Raw genomic sequence first — 21,057 nt, 5'->3', positions numbered from 1 at the left:
ACAAAAGTACTTTCCCACTGACACTCCTTCCACCTGCCCAGCTTCATTCCCTAAAACTAAATCCAGAATTGCTCCCCCCCACCCTTGTTGGGCTTGCTGCATACTGGCTAACAAAGTTCTCCTGAATGCAATTTAGGAATTCTGTGCCCTTTATACCTTTTACACTGACTGTATCCCAGAAAATATTATGGTAATTGAAATCCCCCACTACTACTGCTTTATTGTTTTTGCATTTATCAGTAATTTGCCTACAAATTTGCTCTTCTATCTCCCTCGGACTGTTTGGAGGTCTAGAGTACACTCACAGCAGTGTGATCTTTTCCTTTTTTTCTCCTTAGTTTAATCCATATAGCCTCATTTGATGATCCCTCTAACGTATAATCTTTCTCACGGATCTTTAATCAATATTACCACTCCACCTCCTTTTTTATCTGCTCTCTCGTTTGAAAACCTTGTAACCAGAAACGTTAAGTTGCCATTCCTGCCCCTTTCTAAGCCATGTTTCAACTGTCAAGCTTTGTTTGAAGTTTAAACCAGGCAGCTTGACTCTGATTGATCAGATCATTGCCCTGAGGAATGAACCAGCGAATGGCTGTCACTTATTTTCTTTTGCTGAAACTGGCGCAATGAGTACATGTCTCTGCAAAGAACAGGGCCCGGTGTATTAATATATGTAGCTTTGAGTACGCGCAAATGCGTTTACTGCGAACTGACTGACAATCTTAAATTGGTTGTCAGCATAATTCTTAGCACACTGAGGATTATTTAGCAAATGTTGTCCAATCGCGGAATCAAATCTGATGTTGGACACCGTGTTTTGAGTTTTGCAAGCACAGGCAATGTCCTGACCAGAGTCAAGCTGCCGGTTTAAATTTCAAACAAAGCTCGGCAGTTAACTGTCAGTCACCGTAAACTGGTGCATTCACCATGGCAACGCCTCTACCAATCAGAGTCCACTTGCCAACCAATCAGCACTCTCTTCTCATACAGTATAAATTTGTTGTTTACCTTTCGTTGGTATTCTTGCGAGTTGTCTTGATGAGAGCAAAACTAAAAGCTTCGACAAAATGTCTATCTTCAGCAATACTTAAATTGTCATTGTGTCATCATTACTACAAGAAAGATTCATCTATATAAAGTAGTTACAGTTTGAAAAGGATAGAATAAAACATGCAGAAACTGTGCAAATTGTACTACATAATGCAAGAAAATCTCAAAAATGTACTGCTCCACAATATATTTAAAATCATTTGGAAATATTACAAATCCAATGTGCAGAAATGCTTCCATTGCAAACTACACCAGCGAACAAACTGTAATACATTGCGATTGGATGGCGGAGTATATTGAAGCAGCAGGCAGTAAGAAACAAGGATTCTTCATCCTATAACACTGTTGGCTAGCACTTATCCATTGTCTCTCGAGATAAGGAGGCCAAAGAAGAAGAAGAGTGATGTTTCCCAAGCTGGAGAAAAGGGCTGAGAAAAACAACAAGACCATAACATGCCGTCTAGCGGCTGATTCACTGTAGCATTGTTGCAGGCTGGTGACAAGGTCTAGTCATCCATTGGGCATGATTGCTTTAGGAAGACTAACAGAAAGAAATCTGACTTCTCCTTTCCACAATTTTATACTTACTCATTTTTAAACAGTGCCTATTTAGCTAATGATGTGATGTTCTCAGTTTTTTCCCTGGTCAGCACTTTTTATCACAGACACAATAAACTGCCCAGCTACTTTCAACTCGAGATAAGGAGGCCCAAAAGAAAAAGAGAGACTTTCAACTCAAATATGTTTGTTTACAGTGTTGTATAGAAGTGGGAGACCACAAAACAACTTAAATCAGATTCACTTTGAAATAGCTTCAAGTGATTGGACTTTTCTCATGAGAAAAGATCCTCATTGCCTATTGACACAGGACTTCAACCCATCAACTTCTAAACGATTTATCCTGCCAGATAAATCACTTAACTCTGACAAAAATAAATCCTTGATACATTCACATGATATCTTCTATTGGAATAAACTGAAGTCATGCCAGGAAGGCTCAAAATCTAAAACTTTGGGGACTAAAAATAGCAGCGGTCATGTCACTTTACAGTGAATTCTGTAGACTTCTTAAGACAGTCAGGTCAGAATGCCCTGCATTGTTTCTATTTGGGATGTCAGAGCTAAACAATAGCATCATTAGCAATTTCAAGTTGCAAAGAAAATTATGCCCTGTGTCAAGAAAATCCTATATGCCAAATGAACATACGAATTAGGAGCAGGAGTAGGTCACTCGGCCCTTCGAGCCTGCTCCGTCATTCAGTAAGTTCATGGCTGAACTTATTACTCCACATTTCCACCTACCTCCGATAACCTTTTACCCCCTTGCTTATCAAGAATCTATCTACCTCTGCTTTAAAAATATTCAAAGACTCTACTTACACTGCCTTTTGAGGAAGAGAATTCTAAAGACTCACGACCCTCTGAGAGAAAAAAAATTCTCCTCATCTCTGCCTTAAATGGGCGACCCCTTATTTTTAAACAGTGACGCCTAGTTCTAGATGCTCCCACAAGGGGAAACATCCTTTCCACATCCACCCAGTCAAGACCCCTCAGGATCTTATATGTTTCAATCAAGTCGCCTCTTACTCTTCTAAATTCCAGCGGATACAATGAGAAATATTAATTTCATTGGTTGGAAACTTACATTAGACGTTTAATGGAAAATATTCCTACAGTTAACTCTTAAAAAAGCTAGCAGCCAAGATGGCCACTGAAATTTGCATCTGAAACACTAGGAGATTGAACTGGAGACAAAAGTCTCACAAGAAGCCCAGTCAGAACAATGCATTGGCCAACAGTGTAAATTATGCAGATCATCCTCGTTAGTGGGACAGTCAACGCTATCTTGAGGCATTCATAAGTGGAGACATCCCTGATAACCCCACCTAAGAGAGGCTTTACACTTTGACCTCATTAAAAACAAATAGGATTGAGAGAACCATGTGACCGCCTGCCCAGCTCTGCAGAAACTGGGAGTTTTGTTACGTTCACAGAAGACAAGCAGTAACTGAGTGTGCAGCAGTAGAGAAGGCTGTGTGCTTCCCTTTCTCGCTCTCTCTCCAGAAAATATCAAGTTTGAAAACCGTCTGACTGTGGACCCTCCAAGCCGACAGACTGCGACAGAGACCAGGAGAAGAGAGCCAACTACAATTTTGGCTTCAAGAAAGCAGGCCAGCCACAAAGTGCACTTTGACCAACCAAGGACTTCAACTCCAGCCAGACAATCACTGAATCATACAACCTCAAACTGTGTGTTTAACTTTTATTTATTCTGGACTTTAATCCAACCAAAAACCCTACTTTCCACTTTGTAATCTATTTGTGTGTGTGTGTGATTTTCATGTGAATATGTGCATGAATGTATAGCGTATTTCTTATTATTTTTACATAGGGGTTAGAGTGTTAAGTATAATAATCTTACCTCTTTCTTGTTTAAACTCCAGAAAACCTGTCTGATTGGTTCTTTCACAATCACAGTAAAGGAAAAAGGTAAAATACTCACAGGGATGGTAAGCACAACCACTGTTTAAAAGGAATAAACACTGTTGCGGTCAAATAAGAGGAAGGGCAAGACAGGAGCCTGTGACACCCCTCCTCACTTGGCCGTAACAGTCATTTGGGGGCTATAGTCCGGTACCTTAACTCAATGACAAATGAGAAATTGGAAGTGGGAAACCAAATTGATACCTCATAAAAAAATTAAAAAAAAACTTCAATACAGGTTTTCTTGTGCTTCACAGCTAGAATACTAACATGTCCACACTCAAGGCCAGCACCTTCCCAAGCCAGGGTGAAATAGCTTGGGCTAGGTTAAAGGCCTATCCATTGAAGAGTTGAGGAATATAGCTGGGCAGTTAGGGATTACTTTCTATGCAAAAGTTAAGAAATCCGAAATTCTAAGACTTGTGGCCAAACATTTTTCACTTAAACATGAAGATTCAGGAACAGGGTTAGAGTCAGAAACAGACAGAGTAATGTTAGCTAAAATACAATTAGAACAGAGGAGACTTGAATTAGAAATCCAGAGAGAGAAAGAGCAGAGAGAGTGTCAAGAAAGGGAAAAAGGAAAGAAAAGGAAAAAGAGAGAGAGCTTTCCAGAAAGAGGAGGAGGAAAGAGTGTTAAGGTGGCTAGAACTAACTAGGAGGGGGGGGCGGGAGGGCGACCCAATACCACCGGTGAAAGCATGGCTAATGAGGGAGCTACTCCTAGCTCTTCAAGTTCTCCCTGTTGATTCGAAAGTTCAATGAGGGGATGTGGAAGCATTTTTCGTAACTTTTGAAAAGCTTGCAAGACAGCTGAAGTGGCCAGCCGAGAGCTGGACACTGTTGTCACAAAGCAAGCTAACAGGAAAGGTCCATGATGTTTATTCACTGGAGACCAGCCAGGAGTACATTGGAATAGTCAAGTCTAGAGGGAACGAAGGCATAAATGAGGGTTTCAGCAGCAGATGAGCTGAGACAGGGATGAAGTTGGTTGATGTTACGGAGGTGGAAATAGGCGGTCTTAGTGATGACACGAATATGAGGTCGAAAACTCATTTCGGGGTCAAAAGTGACACGTTTGTGAACAGACTGGTTTAATCTCAGACTGTTGCCAGGGAGAGGAATGGAGTCAGTAGCTCGGGAACAGAGTTTGGAGTGGGTACCGAAAACAATGGCTTCAGTCTTCCCAATGTTTAATTGGAGGAAATATCTGCTCATCCAGTACTGGATGTCAGATAAGCAGTCTGATATTTTAGCAACAGTGGAGGAGTTGAGAGAAGTGGTGGTGAGGAAGAGCCAAGTGTCCTCAGCATGCATGCGGAAACTAATGTCGTGCTTTCAGATGATGTTGCTGAATGGCAGCATGTAGACATGATAAGAATAAAAATTCAATATGGACAACTTAAAATTCCTGTCTTTCTCTTCTCATATTATTCTGAATCACTTGACCAAAATCAGAAATGGGCTCCTCTAACTGAGTGAAGCATCATTAATGTAAGCTATTCCTAACCAGGAATAATTAAAACCTACTGAAAAAAATGACGAACTACATAATCCAAAATACATATAAGCTCTGAAGTGCCCTCCCTAAACCTCTGTCCTTCTTTAAGATGCTCCTTAAAATCTACCTCTTTGGCCAAGCTTTTGGTCACCTGTCCTACCATATTTTTCTGTGGCTTGCTATCAAATGCTCCCTCTAAGCTGTCCAGAACGTAGCATGCAGGGGACAAACAGGCCGTGAACAAAAAGCGGTCTCTTTCAGATGTGTGCGTATGCAGCCTTGCAGCAATCTTAAAGGGACTGTGCAGTGCAACAAACAAGCTGAGCACAAGAAGAAAAATTAGAGGGAACATTGCCTGGGATGTTTTACAATGTTCATCATCAGCATACAAGCTGAACCACAGTGCATAGCATTGCTCCTAACTGTTGGAAAAGTCCTAGCTGGGTTATTTCTTAATCACCTCTCCCCAGTTGCAAGGGAGGTCTTTCCAGAGTCCCAGTGCGGCTTCTGAAATGCCAGAGGAACAACTGACATGATGTGCTTGCGCAGCCAATGGCAAATTACACACTCGAGTTTTCGAGAATCGTGATATCAGAAATGATGCTAACTCAGTCTATCGGGCAGTAATTGTCTCCATGCTTCACTAGGTGCTGAAGCTTGGACAACTTATAGATACTATATCAATGCCCTAGAACAACATCATCAATGCTGTCTTAGAAGGATCTTGCTAATCAAGTGGGAAGACAAAAGAACAAACTTAAGCCTTGCCCAAGACACAGGCATGACAAGTATAGAGGCCATGATAATCTCACATCAGCCGAGATTAGAGAGGATTATTCGGGACAGGATTTACTCCCACTTGGAAACAAACGAACTTATTAGCGAGAGACAGCATGGTTTTTTGAAGGGGAGTCGTGTCTTACTAATTTGATTGAGTTTTTTGAGGAAGTGACGAAGATGATTGATGAAGGAAGGGCAGTGGATGTTATCTATATGGACTTTAATAAAGTCTTTGACAAGGTCCCGCATGGCAGACTGGTACAAAAGGTGAAGTCACACTGGATCAGAGGTGAGCTGGCAAGATGGATACAGAACTGGCTCTGTCATAGAAGACAGAGTGTATCAGTGGATGGGTGTTTTTCTGAATGGAGGGATGTGACTAGTGGCGTTCCGCAGGGATCAGTGCTGGGACCTTTGCTGTTTGTAGTATATATAAATGATTTGGAGGAAAATGTAGCTGGTCTGATTAGTAAGTTTGTGGACGACACAAAGGTTGGTGGAGTTACGGATAATGATGAGGATTGTCAGAGGACACAGCAGGATATAGATCAGTTGGAGACTTGGGCGGAGAAATGGCAGATGGAGTTTAATCCGGACAAATGTGAGGTAATGCATTTTGGAAGGTCTAATGCAGGTGGGAGGTATACAGTAAATGGCAGAACCCTTAGGAGTATTGACAGGCAGAGAGATCTGGGCGTACAGGTCCACAGGTCACTGAAAGTGACAACGCAGGTGGATAAGATAGTCAAGAAGGCATTCGGCATGCTTGCCTTCATCGGTCGGGGCATAGAGTATAGAATTTGGCAAGTCGTTGCAGCTGTACAGAACCTTGGTTAGGCCACACTTAGAATATTGCGTGCCATTCTGGTCACCACACTACCAGAAGGACGTGGAGGCTTTGGAGAGGGTACAGAGGAGGTTTACCAGGATGTTGCCTGGTCTGGAGGGCATTAGCTATGAGGAGAGGTTGGAAAAACTCGGATTGTTTTCACTGGAACGACGGAGGTGGAGGGGCGACATGATAGAGGTTTACAAAGTTATGAGCGGCATGGACAGAGTGGATAGTCAGAAGCTTTTTCCCAGGGTGTAAGAGTCAGTTACTAGGGGACATAGGTTTAAGGTGCGAGGGGCAAAGTTTAGAGGGGACGTGCGAGGCAAGTTTTTTTTACACAGAGGGTGGTGAGTGCCTGGAACTTGCTGCCAGGGGAGGTGGTGGAAGCAGATACGATAGCGACGTTTAAGAGACATCTTGACAAGTACATGAATAGGAAGGGAATAGAGGGATATGGGCCCCAGAAGTGCAGAAGGTGTTAGTTTAGGCAGGCATCAAGATCGGCGCAGGCTTGGAGGGCCGAATGGCCTGTTCCTGTGCTGTACTGTTCTTTGTTCTTTGAGATGTACAGGACATGTCATCAGAATGTTCGACTCAAGACTGCCCAAACAGGTGCACTACTCAGAGCCACGCCAGGGAACCCGTTCACACAGGGGCCAAAGGAAATTTTCAAAGACAATCTCAAAACTTCCATCAAGGTCTCCTCTGTTAACAGCAACACAGGGAAAACAGAAAAAATCATGATCAAATGGGCGATCCATCTTCAACAATGTGTCAAAACCTTTCAAACAACAACAGCAGCCATTGAGAGAGAATAGTGAGAGAGTTGGAAAGAGAGGCCAACTGCTTGAGCCAACAATCTGCCATCACCTCTACCAGCCGACAACCTATGTCCTCTCTGTGGGAGAGCCTGCAAGGCTAATATAGGGCTCATGAGCCACCTGCAAACCCACAACCACCATTGACATCTCACTTCCACCCAGTCATCCGCAAGGAAGAATATCCTTCACATGAGGGATTGATGATGATGATGATGATAATAATGATGACTTCAGGTACTATCTGCTTCATTTTCTTATGTATAAACAGGCCCATCTACTATGTTCACTGTATGCAGAAAAAACAAACACCGGAACAAACAGCCTACCTTTTCTACAGCATGTTCCATTTCAGCAGCATTTGTTTTCTGCAACTCCAACTTCATCCTTTCCATCTCAGCTTTCAGCTTGTTGACAGTAGCTTCATGATCACGCAAAGCTTTCTGCTTCTCCTCCTCACGTAGCAGTCCCAACTCGACCAGCTGCTGCTTGCGCCGTGAGTTGACCTGGATAAGTTCTTCACGTAGCTGGTGGACCTGGCTCTCCAAATCTGCAATAGTCTGTGAAAGTAGCAACAATCTCTTTTAATTATTGCATTCAGTCACAAATGTATGTTTTCTAACACAATCCCATTAAAAATAGCAAGACTTAAATTGTTAATATCAGTTATTTTAGGAACTACTTCTGGACGCACAGTTTTCAAATATTTAAAAAGTAAATGCTGCTCGCTGGGGTAACTCATTTCTCTACACACGGCACTCTTGAGTTTTGATCTCTGCATGCAAATTTTTTTTTTAAAAAAAAGGTTCAGATACCTCCATCTGAGGCAGCACTCCTGACATAAAGCATACTCACAAGAGAGTCCTTAGAAAAATGCATGAGCTTGAATAAGATAAACTAAACAGCATTTAAAGGATTTGGAAGAAGGGAAGATGGGTTTTCTAATCGTCAATGTATAGAAGGCCTTTCTTGAAAGAAGCTGAAGTTAGTCAGGTCTCACACACTCCAACCCCTACCCACCAAGTAGATTCCCTAAGCATTGCTGTTAAGGAGTAGGTGTGTGATGATTATTGCATATAAACTAGGTTAACACTCCAGTGCAGTATGAAGGATGGGCTGCATTATAGGTGGTACTATCTTTTGGATGAGATGCTAAACTGAGGCCCGACCTACACTCTGAGACTGATGGAATAGATCCTATGCCACATTCAAAGAGCAGGGGAGTTTTTCCAATGTCTTGGCCAACATTTATCCGTCAACCAACATCATTAAAACAAATTATTTGGTCATTTTTCTCATCGGTGTTTGGGGGGATTTGCCAGTGTGCAATTTGACTGTTGCATTAGCCAAAACTCCAATAGCGGTGACACTTCCAAAAGTATTTTACTGGCTTTGGGACGTCCTGACATTGTGAAAGTTCCTTCTTTCATTGTAAATGATTCACTCCCCACTTTCAAAACTGGTAATAGTCCCCTTCCTCAAGGGGACCCCACTGTCCTTGAAACTGGTACCTCATCTCCAACTTCCCTTTCCTCTCCAAAGTTCTTCAATGTACTGTCACATTCCAAATCCGTGCTTATCTTTCTTACAAAACCATGTTTGAACCTCTTCAATCTGCCTTCTACCTTGCCACATCACTGAAACAGCCCTAATAAAAGTTACAAATGACATTCTCTATGACTGTGGTGCATTATTCCCCTTCTTTTCAATTTTGCTGTACCCTTTGACATGATCCTCACCACTCATCTGTTGTCCAGCTTAGCAGGACTGCCCTCATTTGCCTCTCTTACCTATCCAATCATAGCCAGAGCATCTCCAGCAGTGGCTTCTCAGGGGCAGCTCACACTGCTCTCTCCGGAGTTCCACAAGGATTTAACCTTGGTTTCCTCCTCTTCTTCATCTACATGTTGTGCCTTGGCAACATCATCTGAAGACATGGGGTCAGGTTCCAAATATGATATCCAACTCTACCTCTCTCAATCTGCCCTCTGTGTTGTCAGACTCCTCATCCGGCCAGTCTTGGATGAGGTGCAGTTTCCTCCAATTAAACACTGAAAAGACTGAAGCCGTCATCTTCAGTCCCGTCCCAAATTCACATCTTTGCCACCAATTCAACCTCTCTCCTCAGCTGCTTTCTGAGGTTTAACCAGACTGCTGGCAATCTTGGTGAGCTATATGATTCTCAGCTTAGTTTGTGGCACAGTATCCTCTTCATCACAAATACAGCCCATCTCCACCTCTGTATCATTGCCCACCTCAGCCGTGCCTTTGGCACCTCCAAATTTGACTAAAGTTGGTCTCTCATCCTCTAGCTTCATAAACTTCAGCTCATCCAAAACTCTGCAGCCCCTATGCTCTCATGCTCCACTCGCCCAGTACTCCCTTTGCTCATTGACTGATGATGGCTCCAAGTCCCCCAGCACTTCAAATTAAAAATTCTCATTTTGATGCCTTCTCATAGCTTCACCCCTCACCATCAATGTAACTGTCTCCAATTCTACATCCTTTCAAGAACACTGCATTTCTCCAATTCTGACATCGACTGCATTACCCTCTCCCTTCAGCCCACCAGTGGTGACCATGCCTTCAGCCAACTAGCTGCTAGCTGCGGAATTCCCTCCCTAAACCTCTCTGCCTCTCCAAGACTCTTTCCCCTTTTAAGATCTTCCTTATAACCCATTTCATTTATAAAAATTTTGTCCACTCCTCCCAATATCACTTTCTTTGTCTTAGCGCTCATTTATGTCGGATAAAGCTACTGTAAAGTGCCTTAGAATGTTTTTCTAAGTAAATATGCGTATAAATTTATATTGCTGTTGGTATTGAATAAATATATACCAACGGGAAAAAAAGCCAGGAGGAAAAGATGCTCCATGAAGATGAAGCCCTGGGTAAGGGTTTGATAACTTGGAACGTCAGTTGTTAGTTGAACAATAACTATCACTAATTAATTGTTTACATGTAGTAAACAACAACAGGATCAAATATCTCATTATTAGAGAATGTCCAGAGCAAAGGTTGTATTGCGTTGCATTCTTTCATAATTTTAAGGATGAGGGACACTCTGTGGGAGTGCAGCAATACTTGTAGGAGCTCCCCAACAGGAATTTTAGAAAATTGATTTCAGCAACTTTTTGCCTGGACCCAGAGTCTTTCCCAAAAGAGTGACTTTTAACCTTGAGAGAATGAGGAACAGAAATAATAATATTTGGCACTGAACAGGAACCCTTAGGGCTTTTGCGTCTCTTAGAGATGAAAGTTTCTTCCAAATTAGGTTGAAAGAGCTAACAATCCTCGTCATAGAGTTATACAGTACAGAAACAGGCCCTTCGGCCCAACGTGTCCGTGCTGGCCATCAAACACCTATCTATTCTAATCCCATTTTCTAGCACTTGGCCCGTAGCCTTGTATGCTATGGCGTTTCAAGTGCTCATCTATGTACTTCTTAAATGTTGTGAAGGTTCCTGCCTCTATCACTCCTTCAGGCAGTGTGTTCCAGATTCCAACCACCCTTTGGGTGAAAAAGTTTTTCCTCAAATCCCCTCTACACCTCCTGCCCCTTACCTTAAATCTATGCTCCCTGGTTATTGACACCTCCACTAAGGGAAAAAGTTTCTGCCTATCAACCCTATCAATGCCCAAGGTTTTGTATACCTCAATCAGGTCCCCCCTCAGCCTTCTTTGCTCTAAGGAAAGCAACTCTAGCCTATCCAGTCTCTCTTCATAGCTGAAATGCTCCAGCCCAGGCAACATCCTGGTGAATCTTCTCTGCACCCTCTCCAGTGCAATCACATCCTTCCTATAATGAACAAAGAAAATCTGTAGTTGGGATAGAGACTCGTCAAAATAACTAGAACAGAGACTGAGAACCAGACTGCAATACTGGTGGTTTCAAAAGCCAACTGAAGGATGTCATCTGCAGAAAATGCAATGTCCAGTGTAGCATGATAGCAGTCAGGGCAGCAGTTCAAGTGGCTTAGTTGGGTAGTGGGAAATTCTACCAAAGATCCTGTGACTATGCAGTATTTGATATCACTTGCGTGAAAGCGTGTACATGCAAATGTTCAGCAAAGACAGGTTCAGGCTTGGCTGCGACGTCCCCACAGATTGACAATCTGCTGATGCTTGCTGTCCAAGCTTATCCATGAGAAATGGTCACTTAGAAAAAGTACAAGAGGGTGGTCAACAGCTGCGAAACTGTACCTCAGCAGGTGACAATGCCTTCAGAAGAGGCTGGAGAAAACTTGGCCTTTCGTCTGAGGAAGGAGCTCTGTTTTGCCAATGGTGATAACTGGACACAAGCCGACTCATAACTGCAAAGTACTGCCCCAAGTTGCTATTTTGCTCATGCCTGACCTGTGAGTGAAGATGCAGAAACTCTCACCTAATTTGCTGCATACGGAAGAACAAAGGCCTTGATCAGTTAAAGACAGAGTTAATGAAGGAACGATTCACTCTAAGTTGAAAGTCAGTTATGAAATAGAGAATTAACAAAATGTTTTTATTGAATTAAACAAAGTTTCAATTGACTGCAGGAGATCAATATTTTCAATCTGCTTATGACAGCTATGAAAATCTGTGATATCTGTTAGAATTTAAAAAAAATTCTCAATATGTCAACATCACTGGCAAGGTCGGCATTTATTGCGCATCCCTAGCTGCCCTCAAGAAGATGGTTGTGTTGGGGCATGTTCTTGAACCACAGCAATCCAAATGGTGATGGTGCTCCTATAATGGTGTTAGTTAGGGAGTTTGAGGTCTTTGACCCAGCAACAGTGAAGGAATGGTGATATATGTCCAAGTCAGGATGGTGTGGGACTTGGAGGGAAACTTGGGATGTGTAACCATGTACCTGCTGTCCTTGTCCTTCTAGGTGATGGAGGTCTTAACGGGAAGCCTTAATTGAGAACCAGGCTGAATATAGAAGGTTCAGAGGGGGAGTGAAAAAGCAAATAAGAGAAGCTAAGAGACAGTATGAGACTAGCAGTTAACATAAAAGGGAACCTAAAAGTCTTCTATAGGCATATAAATAGCAAAAGGATCATAAAAGGAGGAGTGGGGCCGATGAGGGACCTAAAAGGGGATCTACACATGTAGTCAGGAGACATGGCTGAGGTACTAAATGAGTACTTTGAATCTGTCTTTACTAAGGAAGAAAATACTGTCCAAGTCATGGTGAAAGAGGAGTTAGTTCAGACAATGGAAGGGCTAAAAATTGAAAAGAAGAGGTACTAGATAGGCTGACTGTACTTAAAGTTGATAAGTCATCAGGACTGGATGAGATGGATCCAAGGATACTGAGAGAAGCAAGGGTGGAAACTGCGGGGGCACTTGCCATAATCTTCAAATCCTCCTTGGATACAGGGATGGTGTCAGTGGACTGGAGAATTGCTAATGCTACAGCCTTGTTCAAAAAAAGGTGTAAGGACAAGCCCAGCTACTACAGGCCGGTCAGTTTAACACCGGTGGTGGGAAAGCTTTTAGAAACGATAATCCAGGACAAAATTAACAGTCATTTGGGCAAATGTGAATTAATTAAAGAAAGGCAGCACAGATTTAAGGGCAAATCGTGTTTAACTAACTTGCTTGAGTTTTTTGATGAGGTAATGGAGAGGGTTGATAAGGGTAACGTGGTTGATGTGATGTACATGGACTTTCAAAAAGCATTTGAGTAAGTGTCACATAACAGGTTCATCAGCAAAGTTAGAGCCCATGGAATAAAAGAGACAGTAGCAGCATAAATACAAAATTGGCTCAGTGACAGGAAATAGGGAGTAGTGATGAACGGATGTTTTTCAGACTGGAGGAAGGTACATGGTGGGGATCGTCAGGGGACGGTGCTTTTCTTGATGTATATTAATGACCTGGACTTTTTTTTTTATTCATTCATGGGATGTGGGCGATGCTGGCCAGGCCAGCATTTATTGCCCATCCCTAATTGCCCTTGAGAAGGTGGTGGTGAGCTGCCTTCTTGAACCACTGCAGTCCATGTGGGGTAGGTATATCCACAGTGCCGTTAGGAAGGGAGTTCCAGGATTTTGACCCAGCGACAGTGAAGGAACGGCGATATAGCTCCAAGTCAGGATGGTGTGTGATTTGGAGGGGAACTTGCAGGTAGTGGTGTTCCCATGTATTTGCTGCTCTTGTCCTTCTAGTTGGTAGAGGTCGCGGGTTTGGAAGGTGCTGTCTAAGGAGTCTTGGTGCATTGCTGCAGTGCATCTTGTAGATGGTACACACTGCTGCCACTGTGCGTCGGTGGTAGAGGGAGTGACTGTTTGTCGATGGGGTGCCAATCAAGCGGGCTGCTTTGTCCTGGATGGTGTCGAGCTTCTTGAGTGTTGTTGGACCTGCACCCATCCAGGCAAGTGGAGAGTATTCCATCACACTCCTGACTTGTGCCTTGTAGATGGTGGACAGGCTTTGGGGAGTCAGGATTCCTAGCCACTGACCTGCTCTTGTAGCCACGGTATTTATATGGCTACTCCAGTTCAGTTTCTGGTCAATGGTAACCCCATAGGATGTTGATAGTGGGGGATTCAGCGATGGTAATGCTGTTGAATGTCAAGGGGAGATTGTTAAATTCTCTCTTGTTGGAGATGGTCATTGCCTGGCACTTGTGTGGCGCGAATGTCACTTGCCACTTCTCGGCCCAAGCCTGGATATTGCCCAGGTCTTGCTGCATTTCTACACGGACTGCTTCAGTATCTGAGGAGTCGTGAATGGTGCTGAACATTGTGCAATCATCAGTGAACATCCCCACTTCTGACCTAATGACTGAAGGAAGGTCATTGATGAAGCAGCTGAAGATGGTTGGACCTAGGACACTATCCTGAGGAACTCCTGCAGTGATGTCCTGGAGCTCAGATGATTGACCTCCAACAACCACAACCATCTTCCTTTGCGCTAGTATGACTCCAGCCAGCGGAGGGTTTTCCCCGATTCCCATTGACACCAGTTTTGCTAGGGCTCCTTGATGCCATACTCAGTCAAATGCTGCCTTGATGTCAAGGGCAGTCACTCTCACCTCACCTCTTGAGTTCAACTCTTTTGTCCATGTTTGAACCAAGGCTGTAATGAGATCAGGAGCTGAGTGGCCCTGGCAGAACCCAAACTGACCGTCACTGAGCAGGTTATTGCTAAGCAAGTGCCACTTGATGGCACTGTTGATGACACCTTCCATCACTTTACTGATGATTGAGAGTAGGCTGATGGGGCGGTAATTGGCCGGGTTGGACTTGTCCGGCTTTTTGTGTACAGGACATACCTGGGCAATTTTCCACATTGCAGGGTAGATGCCAGTGTTGTAGCTGTACTGGAACAGTTTGGCTAGGGGCGCGGCAAGTTCTGGAGCACAGGTCTTCAGTACTATTGCCGGAATATTGTCAGGGCCCATAGTTTTTGCAGTATCCAGTGCCTTCAGTCGTTTCTTGATACCACATGGAGTGAATTGAATTGGCTGAAGTCTGGCATCTGTGATGCTGGGGACTTCAGGAGGAGGCCTTGGGTGTACAAGGCACAATTTCAAAATTTGAAGATGACACAAAACTAGGAAGTATTATGAACTGTGAAGAGGATAGTGATAAACTTCAAGAGGACATAGACAGGCAGGTGGCAGATGAAATTTAATGCAGAAAAGTGTGAAGTGATTCATTTTGGTAGGAAGAATGAGGAGAGGCAATATAAATTAAAGGGTACAGTTCCAAAGGGGATGCAGGAGCAGAGCGATCTGGGGGTATATGTGCACAAATCATTGAAGGTTGCAGGCAGGTTGAGTGCTTTGTATCACTGTTCATTAAGGAAGTGGAACCTGACAAAATATCGGTAGAAGCGAAGAGAGTTGAGGCAATGGTAGGGTAAAAATTGAGAGCGGGGTGGGGGGCGGGGGGAAAGGTACTAAAAAGGCTGGCTATGCTTCGGGTAGATAAGTTACCTGGTCCGCATCATCATGGCTTGCATCCCAGGATACTAAAGGAAGTTGGGGTAGAGATAGCTGAAGGGTTTGCCATAATCTTCCAACCTTCCCTAGGTACAGGGGAGATGCCATAGTATTGGAGAGTGGCAAATGTGATACCCTTATTCAAGAAAGGGTGTGAGGACAGTCCTGGCAACTGCAGGTCCGTTAGTTAGTTTAACATCAGTGGTGGGTAAGATTTTTGGAAACAATAATCAGGGGGGAAAAATCAACACACACTTGGAGGGGTTCAAGTTAATTAAGGGCAGCCAGCATGGACTTGTGAAAAACAGATCATGCTTGATTAATCTAATTGAATTCTTTGATGAAGTAACAGAGAAGATTGATGAAGGGAATGTGGTGGATGTTGTTCATATAGATTTGAAGAAAGTGTTTGATAAGGTACCAAACAAAAGGCTGGTTAACAAAATTGAAGCTCATGGAACAGTTTAAGAAGGATGTGAGGGTCCTTGAGAGGGTACAGAGAAGATTTACCAGAATGGTTACAGGGGTGGGGGATTTTAGTTACAAGGTTAGGTTGGAAAAACTAGGGTTGTTCTCCATAGAACAAAGGAGATTGAGGGGAGATTTAATAGAAATGTACAAGATTATGACAGGCTTAGACAATTTCGACAAAGAAAAACTGTTCCCATTAATTAACGGTACAAGGACTTGGGGACACAGATTGAAGAGATGCGGGGGAATATGACGAAGAACCTTTTTACACAGCGGGTGGTAATGACCTGGAACTCACTGCCCACAAGGGTGGTGGAAGTGGAGATAATCAATGACTTCAAAAGGAAATTGGATGGCCACTTGAAGGAAATAGACTTGCAGGGCTACTCGGATCGAGCGGGGCAGTCAGATTGACTGAAAAGCTCCATGGAGAGCTGGCGTGGACTTGATGGGCCAAATGGCCTTCTTCTGTGCCGTAAATGACTGAATGTCCAAGTTTGACATTGACGCTGGCATTAATGGAAGCAGCCGTGAGGACAAAGTTAACCCTCAGAACCAAGGAATTCTTGGAAATCATCTTCAACTACAAGTCATACATAGAATGAGTTATTTTGAATAACTTCCAGAAACTCACATAAAGTTCTATAAGCCTTTCATGGGATGACAAAAGAATAAAGTACTTGACTGCTTTCAAGATTTTTTTTCAGGGATCCTTGTTCTTTGATCAGTTCACAGCAAAGTATTCTTCTCCAGTCCAAGAGGTGGGAGTGAAGAAAGCATTAGCTTTGGTCTGCAGTTCCAATAAGTAGGAATACAGAATGTTGCCATCCATTAACATACCGCAAAGCCATTGCAGGGGACTGCCTGAAATCAACTTGATGAAGGTCAGAGAGAGTGGACATTTCTTTGGAAGATGATGAGCATCTGTAAAGGTCAATAATTCATCATGGAGGTTTTGTGATTGGCGCTTTTAACCAGAACAGCAGTAAGCATAGAATCTAATCGGCTTGTGGAGCTACTGTATAGAGCAGACGCTATACCCATGAAGAAAGGGAAAAAAACAAATACAGAAAATAGCAAGAATGTATAAAATGAAAAGAACCTATCTACATTACTGGGAAGTGATTTGGCTGATGTTAGCAGTCAGTTTAACTATTATGAAGAATTCTAAAAGTTCACATTCTAACTAGCTATATGTGAGGTGGAATGACTGGAACAGTCTTTCTTTTAAACACAATGGAGGTGTCTTGCTAGTGTTGGAATTTAAAAAAGGAATCTTTCAATTAGCTTATACAAGAGCCGATCAAAAACCCAGACTGCTTGCGGAAGGTGCGTGTGGGGAGCAGCTGATTTGAAGCAGAAAAGCATTTAATCATGTTTATTGACCGGTTATTAATGATTATGAAAGGTGATCTCAATTTCCCACGTAGTCAATTCAGGGCCAACTTGACAGTTCCGAGTGGCACCAAGGTAGCATGCTGGTCTGGGTTCACATATCGTTAAGATACCAGATGAGTATCTCTTCAGGATAAGAGAATAAATTGAACAGCAATACCCTTGCCATATTTTTTTTTGAAGTGCTACATGAAAGGTACATTGACTTTACAGGCTGTTGTTCACTTTATTAAATATTTTACAGTGGTTTTAGGAGAATTCTTATTGCAGAGGATGATTCGGTAGGGTACAGCCTAATTATAATAATTTCAGAAATATTCAACTATCATTAATTCATTTGATGAAATTTAAAGAAGGTAGTTAGAACTGTTTCTGGCTTAGTATTTAAGTGAACCAGTTGTCCTGTGCTTGCACATCCTGCAGTGAATACAAATTAGAAGCTGAATCTTATATCTGTTGCAGTCTCATTTTCTATTCGAATACTGTACTGCAATCTTAAGTCTCAGGTGGATGAAAGGAAAGCATCTCTCTGAATATTAGCTAATGCCACATTTGCAAGTCTTGAGAAGATCAGTGTGCATAAGATCATTTCTAGCATGCAATATGTGAATTGCTTTGTACTGTTCCACTGATGGAAACTATTCCTGGTCTGGGATTAAACCCTTTTCATCATAAAGCCCCATCTGGTCCTAGGTCCACGTCAGTCAAACCTTTCCCTTTAAACTTACTGCTTTGATTCCAGATCAATTTATTCAACTGCATTTGTATGACTCAATGAAAGGACAGCATCATTTAAACCAAAAGTATTTCCTTCATGTAATGGCCATAATTAAAAACAATGGTTATGGAGGAATAAAAACAGGCTAATATTTTTGATAGTGCTTCAAAGGCTGACAGCTGTCAGTGGCTTTGAAGAAGCTAATCAGAAACGGAGCAAGAAGGTTTTGTTAAGGGCTGTGCCTGGAAAACAAGTCAGCTTAAAATGAATTAAACCATCTCAGAGGCATCCTTGTGTTTGCAATTTGTCAGGGTATGCATTTTCTTGATTACGGCATGCCATGGTAACTCGTCAGCAGATAACAACAGGCACCAAAGGAATGCTTTGATATTATATTATTCTATAGTAATTACATTATATATCCATTGCTCCATATAATTCTTCTTAGCTAACTCTGATCGAGGGAAGGAACATAATGAAAATCTAGATCTTCTGATGCATGGTATACCGTGCACAAAGAATACTGAAGATGATTTCAGGAATAGATTTGGTTGGTTAAAAATATTTTAAAATCACGAGAAGAAATTCAAGATATCAGAATTAGAGAGAACTGAGGTATTGCAAAATCCAAAATGCCAAAGAGTTGTTGACTCCCGCAGATGCTTTTTTATGATACTAATTATATCTGAATCAGAAGATAAGTGCAGGCTGCAGAGCATTGGGAAGGATGGCCCACATAGGTTTGAGAAATGAAATGGTGGCATCGCAGTAAATATTACAATCAGCTCAGATTAGGATCAACTTGTTGCAATGATATTGCAGGTGCCACAGGGGAAAAAAACAAGGGCTATTTTGGGTCCTTCGACAAAAAAAGGCAATGACACAGATAAATACTCTTTATAATTATTGTGAAGAGAAACAGATAATAAAAAATATAATTCTACTTACATCACATCATATTGACAAAGCCAAACCAGAAAGCAACATATTTTCCCATGAAAATGTACAGATGTAGAAATAGGAAGATAGGGAGGATCAATGCGTGGCTTAAGGCATAGGGCAAGTGGGAGGGCTTCAGATTCTTGGGGCGTTGGAACCAGTTCTGGGGCAGGGGGCACCTATTCAAAAGGGACACATTGCACCTCAACAGGATAGGGACCAATGTCCTTGCCGGGAGGTTCATTAGTGTGGTTGGGGAGGGTTGAAACTAAGTTTGCAGGGGGATGGGCACCAGCATATAGAAGTAGAAGAGAGGAATAAGGTACATAAAGGAGTGAATGTTGGAGAGTAGTGGAGAAGGAAGTTGTACCATATTAGATAGGAGCAGACTAAGAAGGACTATGAGGAATAGAAAGACAGGATTACAATGTAAAGGCACAAAGTGTGGCGAGTAAGTTTGGTGAGCTACAAGCACAAATAGCCGTGTGGGAATATGATGTAGTGGCAATACAGAATCGTGGCTTAAAAATGGTGAGGACTGGATGCTTAATGTTCATGGATACAAAGTGTTCAGAAAAAATAGGTCAGGGAAAAAGGGAGGTGAGGTGGCAGTACTGTTTAGAGAAGATATTGTAATGTTGGAAAGAAAGTCCTCAGGACACAAGGGCAGAATCCATTAAGTTCAAGTTGAGAAGCAAAAAGGATATGATCAAGCTACTGGGGGTATTCTATCCGCCTCCAAATAGTGAGAGAGAGCTAGAGGAGTGAATCTGTAGAGAAATCACAGAGTTGTACAAGAACTATAGAGTGGTGATATCAGGGGTCTTGAATTATTAAATCTCGATTGGGATAACGTTAGAGTAAAGGGTAAGGAGGGGGAGGAATTGCTGAAATGTGGAAATGTGTTCAGAACTTCCTTGACCAGCATGTCCTAGGTCCAAGTAGGAAGGAGGCATTGCTGGATCAGGTGCTGGGGAATGAGGAAGGCCAAGTGGACCGAGTGTCTTGGGGGAAGGCTTGGGTAAGAGTGGTTATTGTATTATAATGTTTAGATTAGAAATGGAGAAGAGCAAGGAACAATCTAGAGTAGAACTACTAAATTGAACGATAGCTAACTTCTACGGGAGGAGAGGGGATGCAGCCAGTGTAAAATGGAACCAAAGACTGACAGGAAAAACTGTAATGGAACAATGGCGAATCTTTAATGAGGAGATGTTTCAGATACAGGCTAGGTACATTCCAACAAAGGTGAAAGGTAAGGGAACCAAAGCCTGGGATCCTTGGATGATGAGAGATATTGAGAATAGAATGAAACAAAAAACACTATGTCCTGATGCCCAGCTGAAGGCATCTCTGTGCATGTGTAAAATAAACATGCATGTGCAGTTTTCCCTTTCGACTGGGTATATTAGTGCCGAGAGGGGTTTAAGTTTTTCCTAAGTTAACCTCAGTGTTTTTAATTAGCCCAAGGAGGAATGTAAGGGTTGAGACAAGCCCAATTTGAATAATATTTGGGATCAATTGTGGTACCACAAATCATACAGAAAATGTTATTACTTGGGCCCTACCAAATTTACAGTCGTGAAAAATGCGTCATGGACTGTGAAATCTCGGGTCCTCTGTGAAATCAGCCATTTTCCAAACTTTGCACATTTTATTCATTGACACAAGGCTGACATCGCTGATTGCCGGGCACGTTGCGAACATCACACATTTAGTGATTTACATGAGGCTCAACTTGCTGATTGGTAGATGAGGCAGGGCTTCCGGTGCAGTTTTGAGAGAAACAGTCTCGAGTATTAGCAGACAAGTGAAAATGCAAGAATGAGCAAATTAAAAATGGCCACAACCATTACTGCAGCACATCGAGTGAATGAATTTGGAAGCCAAATTCTGCATGCCAATGGTGGAACACGGTTTCATACAAGCTACAATGTTTCATTGGATTACACACGGCAGGCAATGGTTCAGTGCCACTTAGAGTCCGAAAACTATCACAGGAAGCACAGTATTTTATCCGGAGGGTCCACATCAGTTCACAGAGACTGGGGAAACTGAAGGGAACAAGCAAAAGTTCCAAAAATCTCACAAGGGGTGATAGGGCCAGTACAGAGGTTAAAGGAAAGCTAGTAG

The 21,057-nt window shown here is 42.6% G+C and overlaps 1 protein-coding gene across 6 annotated transcripts in view; it reads right to left on the bottom strand.

Moving 5' to 3' along the window:
* Positions 1-21,057, bottom strand: part of cep112 (centrosomal protein 112) — a 669,222-nt gene that overhangs the window by 182,927 nt on the left and 465,238 nt on the right. For all 6 annotated transcript variants that reach the window (XM_068058509.1, XM_068058505.1, XM_068058504.1 and 3 more), the window contains one exon: positions 7,795-8,025. In XM_068058509.1, coding sequence (XP_067914610.1) covers positions 7,795-8,025 — 231 coding nt within the window. The remainder of the gene's footprint in view (positions 1-7,794; positions 8,026-21,057) is intronic.

This window comes from Heterodontus francisci, chromosome 26 (genome assembly GCF_036365525.1).
Source record: "Heterodontus francisci isolate sHetFra1 chromosome 26, sHetFra1.hap1, whole genome shotgun sequence".
NCBI classification, from domain to species: domain Eukaryota; kingdom Metazoa; phylum Chordata; class Chondrichthyes; order Heterodontiformes; family Heterodontidae; genus Heterodontus; species Heterodontus francisci.
Note: the sequence above shows the minus strand (reverse complement) of the source record. Positions and strands in the feature narration are given on the sequence as shown.